The sequence below is a fragment of the Pituophis catenifer genome, unplaced genomic scaffold (assembly GCF_029215685.1).
Source record: "Pituophis catenifer annectens isolate HBS135680 unplaced genomic scaffold, rPitCat1.0.hap2 SCAF_2, whole genome shotgun sequence".
Classification (NCBI taxonomy): Eukaryota; Metazoa; Chordata; class Lepidosauria; order Squamata; family Colubridae; genus Pituophis; species Pituophis catenifer.
This window is the reverse complement of record NW_027256882.1, coordinates 225,894,264-225,909,677: the sequence shown is the minus strand read 5'-3', so window position 1 is coordinate 225,909,677 and position 15,414 is coordinate 225,894,264. Positions and strand designations below refer to the sequence as shown.

The following is a 15,414-nucleotide window of genomic DNA, read 5'->3' as shown; positions in this document are numbered from 1 at the left end:
AATAATCTTATAGAATTATACTAATGGAAAATATGAAATGCATGTTTTGTGCTGAAGAGAATGAAAATAGATTGTAGATGAACAAAAAAAAATACACAAAAGAGAGAGACTGCTGTGAAAAATGAGGATATAAGAACATAGTTAAAGAGAGCAAGGAACAATTAAGAGAAACTGAAAAAAGAACTTGCCATGATAGAAATAACTATTGTTTTGGAAGTGAGCGAAGAGGGTTAAACAAGAAGCTTTCAGAAGAGTGAATGGAATTAAAAATAAAAGTGATGAAACACAATTGAGGGAAAGCTGGGTAGAGTGTTTTAGAGATTTATAATATGAAGGATAGCGATTTCAAGTCTAGAAATTAAGCAGTTGCTTTAAATATTAGTGTTCAAGAAAAAATTATAAAAAGGCAATTATAAATGTGTGATTGTCAAAAATAGTAAGGCTGCCGGTGTAGCTAGTGTAACTGAAGAAACATTAAATATGGAAATGGTTTTCTTATGGAATGATTTACAACTTGCTAATGTGTGCATGAAGATTTCACCTATGCCTGATGAATGAAATAATGCTTGTTCATCTATACAAAGGGAAAGTCAGGAAGAGTATATGGAAAGACTGTTTGTTAAGTGCCCTAGGAAAATACTTGGGCAGAAATTTGTTTAAAATTCTTTTAAAATTTTGTTTAAAATTCTGCTGGATGTTATAAGTAATATATGGTTGAAATAAAGAAGTATGCTTTCAAAAATAGATGAAATGTCTAGCAAATGGGAGCAGGTAGTAAGATAAGGATGTGAAGTCTCCTTGGTTGTCTAATGTATTTATGTATGAATTTATAAGGAACAGCTGTCTTAAACATATGTTGGTTGATAATGGAAATACCGTATTATTCGGAGTATAAGACACACCTTTTTTCCCAAAACAAGAGGGTGAAAATCTGGGTGCGTTTTATACTCCGAATGTAGCCCCGTCCAGCTTCTCAAATGGAGGTTTCAGAAGCTGAAAAAAGCATCAGAAACAAAGCTTCAGAAAAGAAGCCCCCAAACAGAGCTTCAGAGGCTTTTTTTCTGAAGCTCTGTTTCGGAAGCTTTCAGAGGCAGGAAAAAAAGCAAAAAAAAAAAAAAAAGCAAGGCACAGAGCTCACAACCAAGGAACCTTTTGCTAAAATTCACCTCTGGGAACAGGTGATTGGGGGTATTCCGGTAGGCTGATCCATCTGCCAATCAGCTTTTTTCTTATTTTCCTCCCCAAAAACTAAGGTGCGTCTTATACTCCGGAAAATGTGGTATGTGTACATTATATACCTATGATGTATTTTTGTCTGAGAATCCAAATAATGTGCAGAAAATGTTAGATTAGCTTATATAATTCAATGACAATCATGTATCTTACATGAAAGACCAAGATAATACTGTTTGATAGGAAAAATATAGTGATCGATTACAAGTTATACATAAATGGCAACAAAGAGCAAGTTGTTGAATGTGTGTCCCTTTGTAGAATTTTTATTAAAGAAGGGCGAATTAATGGAGATGTTAAGAAATATAAACACTAATAAAAATATGTGTGTGATTTCCGGTAAGGAATTGTTACAAGAGGATAAAATAAACAGGCATGCCACCCTGTTTCTGCTCATTTGCTCATTATGAGAGTGTTTCTAGAAGTGAGAGTTGCGTGTATTGTGAGAAATATAAATATTAATACAGTTGCAATGGAGTACTTCAGAATTCTATGTGGTAAAGGGAGAAGAAATAGGATAAAGAACGATGGGGGCTGAATGAATGTGGATTAAGTATAAAACTGAACAACCAGTACAAAAGACGTTTATTGATTTGATAATATACCACAAAAGAATGACATCGCAAACCAAATAAACAAAGAGTGAGTAGGTCAAGAGGAAGGAGAAGTCTAAGAAAGAGGTGGGTGGATGGACTTTTATGAGTTCCTTGAAAAGAAAGTGGTGAGAAGCTAAAATAGGAAAAGGCAATGAATGAATCACTTTACTGATGTGGTGCAACTAAGGATGGTTTACTAGAATGGTATGAAAAGATATATTGAATGTTATAAAACTATATTAAACAAAGAGAGAAGGGGGGGGAAAGAGACCCAAAGGTGCTTTTTCAAAAGGCATTTCACTTTTCATCCAAGAAGTTTCTTCAGTTCTGATTGACTTCTTGGATGAGAAGCGAAACGTCTTCAAGGAAAAACAAGGTCCAGTTGCCTTTTGAAGAAGCACCTTTGGGACAACCATGATCTGGATGACTGAGAATCTCCATAGACATGGAGAAAGAGAGTTTTTCAGGCAATACAGCCACATAACTGGTTTTCTTCTTAAGCTTCCTTTGCAGAGGAATATGTGCACAAATTCTCAAAAAGAAATGATCTTGTTGTGGTTTAGGATCTTTGTAAAATTGCCTACCTGCCAGCCAATAATTCTCAAATCTAGAAAGTACATGATTTAAGCAGTATTATATTGGGACAACTTAGATATTGTCATAGTTCCCAGTAATTTTCAGTATAATGGACACAAAATTAAAGTATAAAGATTGAGATAGAAATAATAAAAAAAATAGAATAGAAAATAAAAAATAGAAAAACCTATTCAGCCTTGCAAGTCCCATAAACTGTCACTTTCAAGCAGTTGCTCAGACATAGTACATAGGTTCTTCGACAACTCCCCACAGTTATCTCGCCTCAGACATCTCGCTACCGCCAACTTGCCACAGGACAAGTTACACTAATATCGAAGAAATAGTCAAATAGAACCATTAAAGAAAGGATGCCAAAGGAGAGACAAAATAAAATGTGAATGACAAAAATTAAAATATTTTTAAAATTATTTTAAATAATTAAATTGAATTGTCCTGCACCGAGTTGTCCTGTGGTACCTTGGCTATGGCAAGTTGTCCTGTGGTGAGTTGGCCATGGAGAGTTAGCTGTGGTGAGTTGATTGTGGCTGTGGAGAGGGGTTGAGGCAAGTTGTCTCATTCCTTTGTGGATCTCCACCTATTTTAGAAGGCTATTGCTATTTCCATTTTGATTACCACAACAGCAATCTGAGGTTGGGTGGAAGTGGATTGACTAACCCAAAGTTACCCAGTGAACATTAATGTCTGAGGATATGATACTTATACATAAATAAATTTTCACAAGTGCTTTAAAGAGGACAAATGTTGCAACGTTTTGAACAAAAATACTTGGTAGCTAATGCTCTCTAACCTTTGAACATTGTAAACTAAATTTCAGGCTTAAGCAACTTCATCAAGATAGGGATTGATCCGTTCCCCATTTCTTTTTTCTCATTCCACTTAGCACAGTGAGTAGGTCACATTTCATACATCAAAGCATTCCTTTTTATTATAGGATGTCCATTGGCATTAATGGTGCCTGATTGCACCTCACACTTCACTGCATTTAATGCTTTGTCAAGCATGCCTTTCCTAGGAATAAGACTTAGATGTAAAAGATCCTTGTTCTGTTATCCATCAATTGTAAAATTCAGATCTCTGTCTGACTTTGCCTTTCAGATTGTGGTTACAAGAATATGAATCCTGTGTTAGTACAGTCCGAAGCCAAAATTATCAAATGCATATAGTGTAGAATTTGATTTTTTTATGATTGCTCATCTATGCTAGAACTTCTCATGAGGAAAATAATTTTGTAATACCATAATTACATTAATGAGGACAGATTATACAGTAAATTGTTACTTAGTAAAATAATTTTCCTATCTTAATAGCTTGGATCCATGTGGGTTTGTTCATAACAGTAAAAAATATTTCCATTTTTCTCTCTCTACTTTTTCTAGAGATTGCAGAATCAGGTGGTTCCTAAGTGTTGGTGTTTGTTTTGTAGTTAAGTATTATTCTTGGTGTATTCTCTGTGTTTAGGTATCCCATGCTTCCCAATTGTTGACACAGGTTGATAGATTTTGCTTAGGAATTCATTTAATTCCAGACTGAGGATAACTATGTGGACAGTTATTCCACATCTCAGCATGTATTAAGAAAATGGAGAAAGATAGTTTCAGGAATCCTCAAATCTCAGGCGGAGATGCCACTTGTTAAAGCCGTTCCTTTGTTGAACTTAGCAAATAAGAAATGTGCATTTTAGATTCATACTTTGCTTCAGAATTTTGCTTCTACACTTGCTTATTGCCAGTTCTGTAGCAACCTAGAAAGTTAATGATGCATTGATCATAATTAACAATATTGAACATTTCATTTAATATCAGTGTAGCGTAATCTGAAAATCTCTCTTTGATGAGGTACAAGTAGTCTTTGACTTAACAACCACAACTGAGCTCAAAAGTTCTGTTGCTAAGTGAGACATTTGTTGAGTTTTTCCCAATTTTGCGATCTTTCTTGTTAAGTAAATCACTGCAGTTGTTCAATTAGTAAAATAGCTGTTAAGTCAATCTGTTTCCCCATTGATTTTGCTTGTCAGAAGGTCACAAAAGGGGATCACATAAGGTAGGGACACAGCAACTGTCATAAAATTGCCAAGCGTCTGAATTTTGATCATGTGACCACAGGGATGCTGCAGCAGTCATAAGTGTGAAAAATGTCATGTCACTTTTTTGAGTGTCATTGTAACTTCTAATGGTCACTAAATAAACTGTTGTAAATTGGGGACTACCTGTATCTAGCTAGTGCTATGGGACTAATCGCTACAAAGCCATAAACACATCATATTTATTTGTATTTGTTTCCTTTTAAATTTTGAATTGATACTGAATTATTAATAATGGAATTCTACCAGAGTTTTCAGTAAAAATAATCTGATAGGCCCTTTGAGTGCACAGTTGTGAGAGGCGTCTACATTTTAACTTCAAATTTATTCCTGTTTATCCCATAGGGTGTTTTTGAAATAAGAGAATTGCCTTCCGGAATGGCAAGACATTTGTATAGTATATATAAATACACATAAATATATAAGTCACAGTCTCTATTTGTTTGTGTGGAAAAATAGTGGGACCCACTGCAATTATAACACTGAAATGCCACTCATATTTCTGTACATTCCATTAATTTATGCAGGTCCTATTGCTTTTCAGCATATAATCTGGTAGTTGCTAGGCAACCAAAAGAGAAATAGTGAACGTGATTTTTTATGTTTGGTAGATCTCTCTGCCTCTTTCATGTGTGCATGTGTGTGTCTAAAAGATGTTATTTGAAACAGAAATGTACATATTAAAATAGGATTAGCCTGCATATTAATCGTAATTTGATTAGCATATCCTTGATTGCAACCATTACATTTTTCTTCTTAGAAGAATGCTTAATAGATTTATTTTTTCAACCTTTATATACATTTACACACAAAGACAGATATAACATCTTTTTTGTGAAGCACAGAAATCAATGGATGTGGGGAGGGGGTTCTCCCTTAAGGACATAATTCAATATTTTGATGCTGGTGTAAGAACATACATTAAGGAAGGCACTACTGTATCTTTCACAAAATACCTTTGTTCAGCGCTTTTGAAAACATTATTAAACAAAACTAGCCTATGGCAAATTCAGGTTCCTCCTTACAAAAGAATTGCATTGATAATATATTTCTTGAACATTAAAACATAAGAACCATCCTTTTTTTAAGCATAAAGAGCTCACAAAGTAACACCACAACAGAAAACACCTAAAACTTGACTGAATGAAGATTGTCCCAAATTGACTTCATTAGGAATTGTTAGACTACGATTGTTTCATGCACAGATCCGGCTTATTGGCAAAGTGTGTTATGTAAATAAGCAAAAGAATTGCAGATAAAATATCCCAGACTGGCACTGTAGTCTGCAGTTATGTCCTGTTGCCAAAATAATAAAGATGTACAGCTGTGCTGCACTTGCATTGAAATTCATTAAAACCTGCCATTTCTGGATAGTTTGGATGTGACTTCAGATGCTAAAAATGATTATTTGTTTCTGCTGGGATACAAATCCATGAGGTAAATTATGAATATTATGACTGAAAAGCTACCATGCTTCTGAAATGCCAAACAGCAGGATCTTTTCTTAATGATAATTGCATTGAAAATGTTTTTAAAAAGATATTTTGCATATTAAATGCCAAGTCTGGCAATTTCCCAGGGAAAATTACTTTTGAATGGGGCCCTAGTAATTGGTAGTTTAAATTCCCAGTATTTGTCTTGGCTCTCATCCCTATCAGGACACGGTCTAAGAATGCCCATGGAGAATAGAATCAGTGCATTGCTTCTCGTCTGTATTGATGTTTTGCTTCCTTCCTTTCTACAGTTCAGGACGGCAGTTAAGTGAAGTCTTCATTCAGCTGCCTTCTCGAAAAGAATACCCAGAATATTATGAGTTAATTAGAAAACCAGTGGACTTCAAAAAAATTAAGGTCAGTATAATTTTGATTGCATTTGAATGTGTTTCTGTCATTAATTAAAATTATTATGTAAATATTTCCATACAATGAACATAAAAATATTGCTTGCTATGAATCTTCATATGTAATATTAAATTGTGAATAAGTTATTGAAAACAAATTTTTGAGAATATAACTTAGCCTAACAAGTTGTTGAAGGCATCTATTGGAGACCAGCCATCCCAGATGGGAGTAGGGCTCAAGCGAGGAATCAGCCTAGACTCATTATGTAAACACAAGAGGTTATCGGATCTGTATGAAGTAGTTTCTCTGAATATGGCCAAATAATGATATGCTGTTTGTAAAATTAGGCAAATTTTAACTGCACACTGTTAATCCACCACCGATCGCAATATATTACTCTGTTTGTTTTATTTTTTACTATTATTGTTTTAATGTTTTTATTTGCTAGTCTTTGACTATACTAAAGATTGATTGATTGATTGACACAAGAGGTCTAGGTCTGACATGCCACCCCCGAACGCCTTAGAGCCTCCCAGGCGAAAGCTGCCAGCCTGAGGAGATTCCTGTACTATAGGCAAAGAACAATAAAGTAGATAACTTGAATTCTACATGTATGGGTCTGATTGTTTGTTCCTGACAGCATCTGCACAAACTCTAGAAGTTTGATTTTTTAAAATGGCCAGGTTATTAATAATAAATCCATTTTTTTTTAATTAAAAACCTTTATTGAGATGAATGATGGAGCATAAAACAAGAGCCAACTTCGCAGAATATTTCAGTTATCTTAAACATAGTATCCAGCATAAGCCTTCTGGGAAGCAGATGGTTCTTCTGAAGCTTCTACTCAATCAGGAAAATTACATTGACAGAAAAGGAGTGGTGTTATCTTCAATGGTTTATCACTTTCTCCCATTTCTGAGAGGCCCCTGAAATTTATAATTGGAGAGCCTTCAACAATTGAAATGAAGCTAGTACTTGCGTTGCTGAAGTATGTGAGATGGAAAATAACCAACAAAACTCAGATACTGCTTTTACTGATGGAATAAACATTGCATTTAACCCATGGATTTCATTATAGCTACATTTCGTTTTAGTGAATTTGAATGTTGTATTTTCTCACATTGTGATGTATATGTAAACAGTAACGACATAAATATTCTTTATAAGGTTATTAAATTCCTTGTAGTACATAGCAGCTTTAGGTACATCAATGGGGTATGTGCCACTAAAGTTTCTAGTATTTTTATTTTTCCAGCATGTATAAATTTTTACCTGAATTAGACACATAGCTTCTTGAAGTATCATTTGTGAGTCTTCTTTTCATTCAATGTTATTCTCTGTTCTTCATCCAACGTGTGGAGAGTTTTGGCTTTTTCTGAATAAGGGCTGCTATGTTTGTGCTATTTAATTAGTTGACAGAGTATAGTACTTAAATCATTTAGAACAAAACTGCATCTGTTTTATTCTGAGTTATGTTGCTAATTTATTAATTTTATGTGTGATTTATCCCCTTTCAATCTTTTCCTCTGCCCTTTCTTTTTAAAAATCTACTCTTTCTAGGAAAGAATTCGTAATCATAAATATCGGAGTCTCAGTGACTTGGAGAAGGATGTCATGTTGTTGTGTCACAATGCCCAGACCTTCAACTTAGAAGGATCACAGGTTTGAGTCAAATAATTTCTGATTCTAGGGTCATTGATGTATGTGTTTGCATTGAATACAGTATACAATTTGGCTCCTTTCGCCAATCTGGGCCATTCAATTTGAAATTTCAACTTCCAATTCTTAGTGGGATCTGAAGTCAGTACACTTGAAGGGTGCTGGATTGCCACACTCTGCTATTCAGTGGGCATGTGAGTAGGAAATACTGGCACTAAAAATGTTACCTTAGGTCTATATTGTGCATAATAATTTCATATAAAATAATTTTAGATCTATTTTTTTCTGTTTTAACTTAGAGGTGGGCCTCATTTAACGGCCATTCATTCAGCAGCTGTTCAAAGTTACAGTGTGCTGAATGAATGGTACTTATGCCCAGTCCCCAAAATTACAACCATTGTAGTGTCCAATCAAAGTTGGAGGCTGGGCAACTCATCTGCACTTATAACTGCAGGGATACTTCAACTCTTCCCATCTCTGCCCTTTTGGCCACTCTGCACAATGGCACTCCTCATTGGCAGCAACAGCCCTCAGCAGTCTCAGCTGGCTTCCATGGCCTCTGCCACAACCAGCTGCCACAACACAAAGTCCTTGCCATCCTGTGTTTTACAGGCCACAGCCATGCCTAGTTAACCTTTGCCATCTTCCTCCCACTGCTGACAAGATAGGACCAGTCTGGCCCTATGAGAAGCAGCCGCTGACTATGAGTCTTCTTTCCAAGACTGTTTTTGCAGTTGTCCAAATAACACACCCCATTCTCACAATGCTCTGGAAGGCTTCTAAGGCACTGGAACTTTCCACAGGTCTTCTGAAACATCGCAAGAATAGCATGTACAATTTGGAGAATGAAGGTCAGGGCCTTCTCGCAAGGTTTTTAGAAGGCCTCAGAATCCTTGTGAAGTTGCATTGCAGATCATCAGTTGAGCACATGATGCCAGGAAGAGGACACAATCCTAGAGGATAAAGAAGGTTAAGGGAGAATCTAAAGCTGGCAGGGCTGGGAACTGCATATATGCATGCTGCTTTCATTTTGCAAAATTAGAGCAGGATGTAGACTTCCCCAGAATCAAGCATCTTATATCTTGCTTCTGTTTAGTTGAAAAACAGTGTGAAAGGGAATGATTTGTTCATTTAATTCTTTAAATTGTAGTGGAAAGTTTGGGGGGGTTGTTTTGTTTTGTTTTGTTTTGTTTTGTTTTGTTTTGTTTTGTTTTGTTTTGTTTTGTTTTGTTTTGTTTTGTTTTGTTTTGTTTAAAGATGCAACTCAACTTCCTGGACTGATTGGAGAACTATAAGAGTTCTCCAACACTGGAACACAATCAACACTTTTGAAAGATTTATGTTCAGAAAAGAGCAAATTATCCCTTGAAGTGACCAGTTTGAGAATCCCTGGAACACTGTTTTATATGCAACTACCCAACATGTATTACAAAAGGGAGATTTAGAATAGCCAGTTCTCAACCTGCCATTGCTATTCTTCAGGAATAATGCTGAATTCCAAAGAGAAATCTTATAAATCTTATAGTCTTCAAAGAAGACTATTGTCCAATGCTATTGACAGTGGGGACACTATATCATTCCTAATGAATATTCTATAGTCTTAGTACTATAGCTTGCATGTTTATTGTACAAGGAAGCCTAAAAGTAATAAGAATCCCAAACTACTTTTAAAAGCAATAAACCATATAGTTTACACCTATTATCTGTGATCATCTGAAATGCAAGTTAAGTGACCTCATATTTATAAAATGGCTTTGAGTTATTGTAGTCATATTAATCATCGCAATAGTACCAGTTCATTTGAGAAGGAAGATTAATGTTCAAACCTTCTTTTGCAAATACCGTTATACAAAAAAGTAATCTAATGCAGAACTCAGGGGTTTTTTTCCAAAGGTGATCTTTAAGTCATTTAGTGATATGAGCTGATAAAGTAAAATAATTTTTTTTTTAAATCCTTTGAAAAATTTGAGAGATCAGGAATTGACTGTAAGATCAAGTACTTGTTCCCTCTAGCCCCACAGGTTCTGTGCATAAAAATCATTTTTTTCCTTTGTGTAATTACCTAGATTAGGGGGTGTCCAATGTTGGCAATTTTAAGATCTGTGGATTTTAATTCCCAGAATTCCCCAGCCAGCAATTGGCCATTAACTAGGTTGAAATCATTAGAGATATAAATCTTAAATAGTGATTCAGGGTCTTGCTGGATAAGCCAAAAGAATTTTCGGGAGGGGAACTGGAGTTAGGATACTGCAATACTTTATAACCTTTTACAGCAACTATGGCTGAGCACTTTAGATACTTACAGTTTATATCATAAAGATTCTGTTACCAGCAAATAAGAGCCATTTTATTTTTCTGCCATAATTAGCACCCAAGAACTGCGCCTATTTCATGTTGAATATAGACTATAATCTAAATCTTAATTAGAGCTTTCCATGGAAGACTTTAATAGCATTAGTACTGCACGATTAAATAATTTAGGCATAAAAATAGGTTGGAAATGTGAAAAGCACTATAATATGGAAGCTCACTTAATTTAGTGCATAAAAAATTAACACTGCTATTTCTTATAAAATGCATGTAAGAAGAATGATGTCTTGTTCAGAGAGAGAAGAGGCCATGCTCTCTGTGGGTTTGAATGGAAAACAACCTTCCATGCTGTGGATTTTTGATGAAGCGCAGCTTGCATTTCTGACACACATTTGCTTTCATGCTCCAGATCTATGAGGACTCCATTGTTCTTCAGTCCGTCTTCAAAAGTGCACGGCAGAAGCTTGCCAAAGAAGATGAAAGCGAGGAAGACAGCAACGAGGAAGACGAAGATGAGGAAGACGAGTCAGAATCTGAATGTAAGTCTTTCATTCAAAAGCAAGAACAAGCAATCTGTCTTTTTGGCAAACGGACCGTCTTTGCCATTCAAGACCTAACTAGAGAAAGTGCCACTTGGGCCAATAAAATAACAATAAAAAGAGAATTTTTACCATTCAGATTATTTCAAGCTAAGTAATATATTTTTATGGCTTAGCTGTGGTTTTTGTAAATCTATGGGTCAGAAAAAGGAATAGTGAGGAAATCCCTTACAGAGTGGGACATACATGTTTGTTTTAAGAGTATAAATTTTGGCATTCAAGTTCTCAACAATTTTTTCTGCTTTCTCAGCAAAATCTGTGAAAGTGAAAATTAAGCTAAACAAGAAAGAGGACAAAAACCGAGATAAAGGGAAAGGCAAGAAACGCCAGGTTCGGGTCAAAGCCAAACCGGTTGTGAGTGATGATGATACTGATGAGGATCAAGATGAAAATGTAAGTATGGCCTTACTGAATCACTGATACCTTTTCTTTTCTTTTCCTTTCTCTTCTTTACTCTTCACTGCAATCGGTCTTACACATACTAATCTTTGCATGTTAATATTATTGGGGGGGGGGTATCGAAATTTTAAAAAAAGAAGTAAGCAGTAAAGTTTGCAGTCTGCTTTCTATCCATTTATGGCATATTTGGACAAAATATCAAAAGTGATGTGCAGCTTGTCCTGAACACCAAAATAGATTGTAGTTCTCAAGCCGACAGCAAATCACCCAGGGGATTATATCTCAATGTATTTTTTCAAAAATCCTATGGAGTATGACCAAGCCTTGAGTTTACATAAAATAGCTCTCTAATCTCAGTCTGTCAGTACAAAAGCTAAGTATTAAGAACTCACTGCTGTAAGAAATAGAGGTGAGCGGGAGGTTATATTTTTACTATGCTTTATTAGATTACAGCTTACTAGTGTATGACGCTCACAATTGGAGTCAAGCATCTTCTAAATTAATTAATCTATTCCAAGATGCAGCAACATATATACAGTATATCATATTTTGTAATTAAGAAATCAGGTTACCATTAAATACAAGCACAAGCCTGGGATTTATGTTCAATTCTAGAACTGAAAACACACCAAGTCGCAATTGAAACTATTCTTAGCTTTTCCTCCAAAATTGATTCTGTGTTGGCATCCTGTTTTATAAGGGGAAGGGAAATCAAACTGTCTTGTTGCTGTTAATGAATGGGAGCCAAGAATATTTGGTGCTCCACTAAAGATCCCATTTTATGTTCAGCCAACTCCTGCATTACAAGACAGGCTTTCTGAAAGATGGAAGTGGAATAGCAGCCCCTGCTCTGAATCCTGCAGTTGTGGTGCTTCTTGAATCCTCGAATCACTAACAGAAACAAGATTCCTTCTTGCAGATCAGCTCCATCCAGTAACTTTGTAATTCATGACAGTGCCAGGTATAATCTCCTTCACATTCCTGTGTGAGCGTAGGTTTGTATTTGGTTTAACCACTGGCTTAGTGGCATGGACAACATATAACCTTTAGCGGCTCCCCTAGCTCTCTGCCTTGAGATGGTTGTAAGGACCCAACAAAATTATTCTGAAGTAGTCATAAGGAGTTAAATACATTTAGTTCAGTAGAACCTGCATGCCCACTTAGATTTCCACCTCGTTTCTTTATTGCCATTCCTTTGCTCATTATTATTTTGAGAATATTCTAACTTTTTCCCTGTTCCTCTTACATTTAGGACCAGTCGGAAGTAAGTGGAAGTGACGACGAGTGATCCACACAGTTAAATATTCGTAAAGACAAAATTTCTTCTCTCGGTTTACACCCAGTGAATTCACTTGGTCAGAGAGGCATCGGGGTGCTTCTGTATTTATATCATCTATAAATTAACTTTAGGGTTAGTATCAGACAAACATATTTTGTGGTGTAAAAAAAATGTAACATACTGTGACCAAAAAGGCCTCAAAGGAAAAACAAAAAACCCCTTTTGATGGGAAAAACATGGGTGGATAGTATATTTCTATGGGTTGGATTTAGCTAACTAATGATTTGACAATTCCTGGGTTCGATATTTGATTAGATGCTCTCAACCGGCATCAAGAACGTTAAAAAAAAAAAAGTCTTTTGTAGCATTGCTAACCAGGAGCCATTAAAAGCAACTGGTGATTTTATTTTTCATCAGGCAATTTTCCAAGTTTTATTAGTTCTGTATCTGTTTTACATTGTGCTACATAATATGCAGTTTTGTTTAATAGCTTCTAAATGTACAGTAGCTAGTCTCTCGCCCACCCTATACCATTTGTTGCTTCAGTTTATGCTCCATAATCTCTTGAAAAAGAAATGCTTTTTGAACTGTATACATGAAATTTATGTCTACTGTAAACTTTACTTTTCCCCCCCTCCTCTTTTTTCCCCGATTATAAAAAGTTGGATTTAAAATGCTGTTAAATATTGCGATTATAGTATAATGAATGGCTTTTTTCATCAGATTCTTTTGCGCTACCATTTATGGTTTGTTACCTTTCCTCAAAGTGTACTTATCTTTGCTTTCTTTGCACAATGTCTTTGGTTGCAATTCATAAGCCTGAGGCAAATAAAATTCCAGTAATTTTGAAGCAAGAGTCCTTCCTTTTCTTTACCAGGGCAGGGCTGGGGAGGAAGAGGCAGTGCCCATGATCCCCATCTCCATTTGCAAGTACTGAGAGATAACCAAGGTGCTGAGATTGGGTCAACCTCACAGACATTCATTATTGCTGCTGCTCTGTTCCAGAAGATGTGTCCCTAATTACACTTACTATATCTTACATACTTTTCAACATTACATTTTGTTGTTGTTGTTGTTATTCCGAGGGCTTTTCACAAATACCTTGTCCGTGGTAAGTGAAATAAAATAAAAATATATTTTAAAACAAAACAAATGATTTTTATAACAGCAAGAATAACTGTTAAGAAACCACATCAAAGGGAGGATCCCATGTTGAAATCCCATGTTGAAAGCACTCAATGGGAATTCATCATTTTTCCAGTGCGCTCCTTCCTACATTCCATGGCTGGGATTTTCACTTATACGTAACTGACCGCTGGGTGTTAATTATTCAAATTTCTGCTCTGGTCTCCGCCCCCTTTTATGCTGATTACTTCAGTCTTTTTCACTCAGTAGCTGAGTACACTGGTGTTTTGGTTTTCTTTGTGTTCTACTTCATGAGTTATTGCATTAATTTCGGTTTAATTTAATTTAATTAATTTATTTAATTTATTTAAGTTAATTTAATTCACTTGATTAATTAATTGATTGATTTAATTTAAGTTCTTTTAATTTAAGTTGATTTAATAATTCATTTCTAGTTATGCTGGGACTGTATTATTCTTGTATTGGACAATTTGCAACTGCTGCTTACAGGTTTGGAGTTTCTGTGTCCCAGACCTTTGAATTTTTCTTGAATTCCTTTAATTCAGAAGCCATTCGGAGTCAGCCCTGTTGGGCTGCTATGTGCATGCAATTTGCCGCAGGCGGTGCTGCTGGGCAACTGGTGAGCCGGTTCATCCGCTCCCGCCTCAGTCCCAGCTGGGTTTCGTTAAAGAAACCTTCAGAGCGGCTCCGGAGTCCATGTCTAGGCTCCAGGCATACTCTGAGGTACGGAAGGATGGCGGCCACCATTTTGGAGCGGTTTGGGTGGCTTGCACGCTACGAAGCAGCAGCAAGCCAGAAGTTGTTAATTGAGGACCGGTGTTCCCTGAGGGGACCGGATTGAAGAAATATTGATTTGGGGAGTGCCGTTTCATTACGGGAGCGCCCATAGAGAGCCGTTTTGACTGCAATTATTGGTGGCCGCCATTTTGACTCTCCCTCGTGGCGGGCGCCATTTTGTTTTGCCCTCATGGCGGCTGCCATGTTGTCACTGCCAAAAATAGAATTAATAATTTATTGCATTTCACCCTGGCTCCTGGAGCTGTTTGTGGGACTGGAGTCTGTTTCTGGGCATTATATTAAGCCTTGCCAGCTTGTGACTTATCTTGTTCTTAAACCTATTAGGGGATAGGCTAGGATCCCTGGGTTATTGTCTGGTCTTTGGGCCTTATATATATTAATGATTATTTTGCCTCACTATTTTACAGAATTGCAATTGTTCTGCTGGCATGGCTGATCCTGGCATTTCTTCTGAATTGGAAGAGGAATGCAGTCCACCCAGAGATTTACCAGCATCCCCCCCCAGGGGCTCTAAAGCCAAAGACAGGAGTAAAGGGATCAAGTCTCGCAAATCTTCTCAAAGAAAGGCTCCTGCTAAGGATAGATATGCTCTTAGGAGGCACAATGCCTTAGAACGCCAATATAACAGGGCTAGACAATCTTCTCAAGTGAGATCTCCTTCTGAAATCTCTCCTGATCCTGTAGTCTCTTCTCTTCCAGTCTTTGGGAATTTGCCTCATCATCTTCCTCCAGAGATGTCTGGTGTGGCCCAAGAAACTTGTGTTAGTCAACAAGAAGTGACCAGACCTCCTACCATTGAAGTCCCTGTTTTGGTCCATCAAGCTCAGGAAGCTGATCCTGAGGTGGAAGCGGAATCCGCTGCTTCTCATACTGAACC

General features: G+C 36.5%; 1 protein-coding gene across 5 annotated transcripts in view; it reads left to right on the top strand.

Moving 5' to 3' along the window:
• Positions 1–13,443, top strand: part of SMARCA2 (SWI/SNF related BAF chromatin remodeling complex subunit ATPase 2) — a 118,377-nt gene extending 104,934 nt beyond the window's left edge. For all 5 annotated transcript variants that reach the window (XM_070938625.1, XM_070938626.1, XM_070938628.1 and 2 more), the window contains 5 exons: positions 6,251–6,356; positions 7,908–8,009; positions 10,726–10,855; positions 11,166–11,308; positions 12,567–13,443. In XM_070938625.1, the coding sequence (XP_070794726.1) occupies positions 6,251–6,356; positions 7,908–8,009; positions 10,726–10,855; positions 11,166–11,308; positions 12,567–12,602 (517 nt within the window). In that variant the 3' untranslated portion in view covers positions 12,603–13,443. The remainder of the gene's footprint in view (positions 1–6,250; positions 6,357–7,907; positions 8,010–10,725; positions 10,856–11,165; positions 11,309–12,566) is intronic.
• Positions 13,444–15,414: the final 1,971 nt, after the last annotated feature.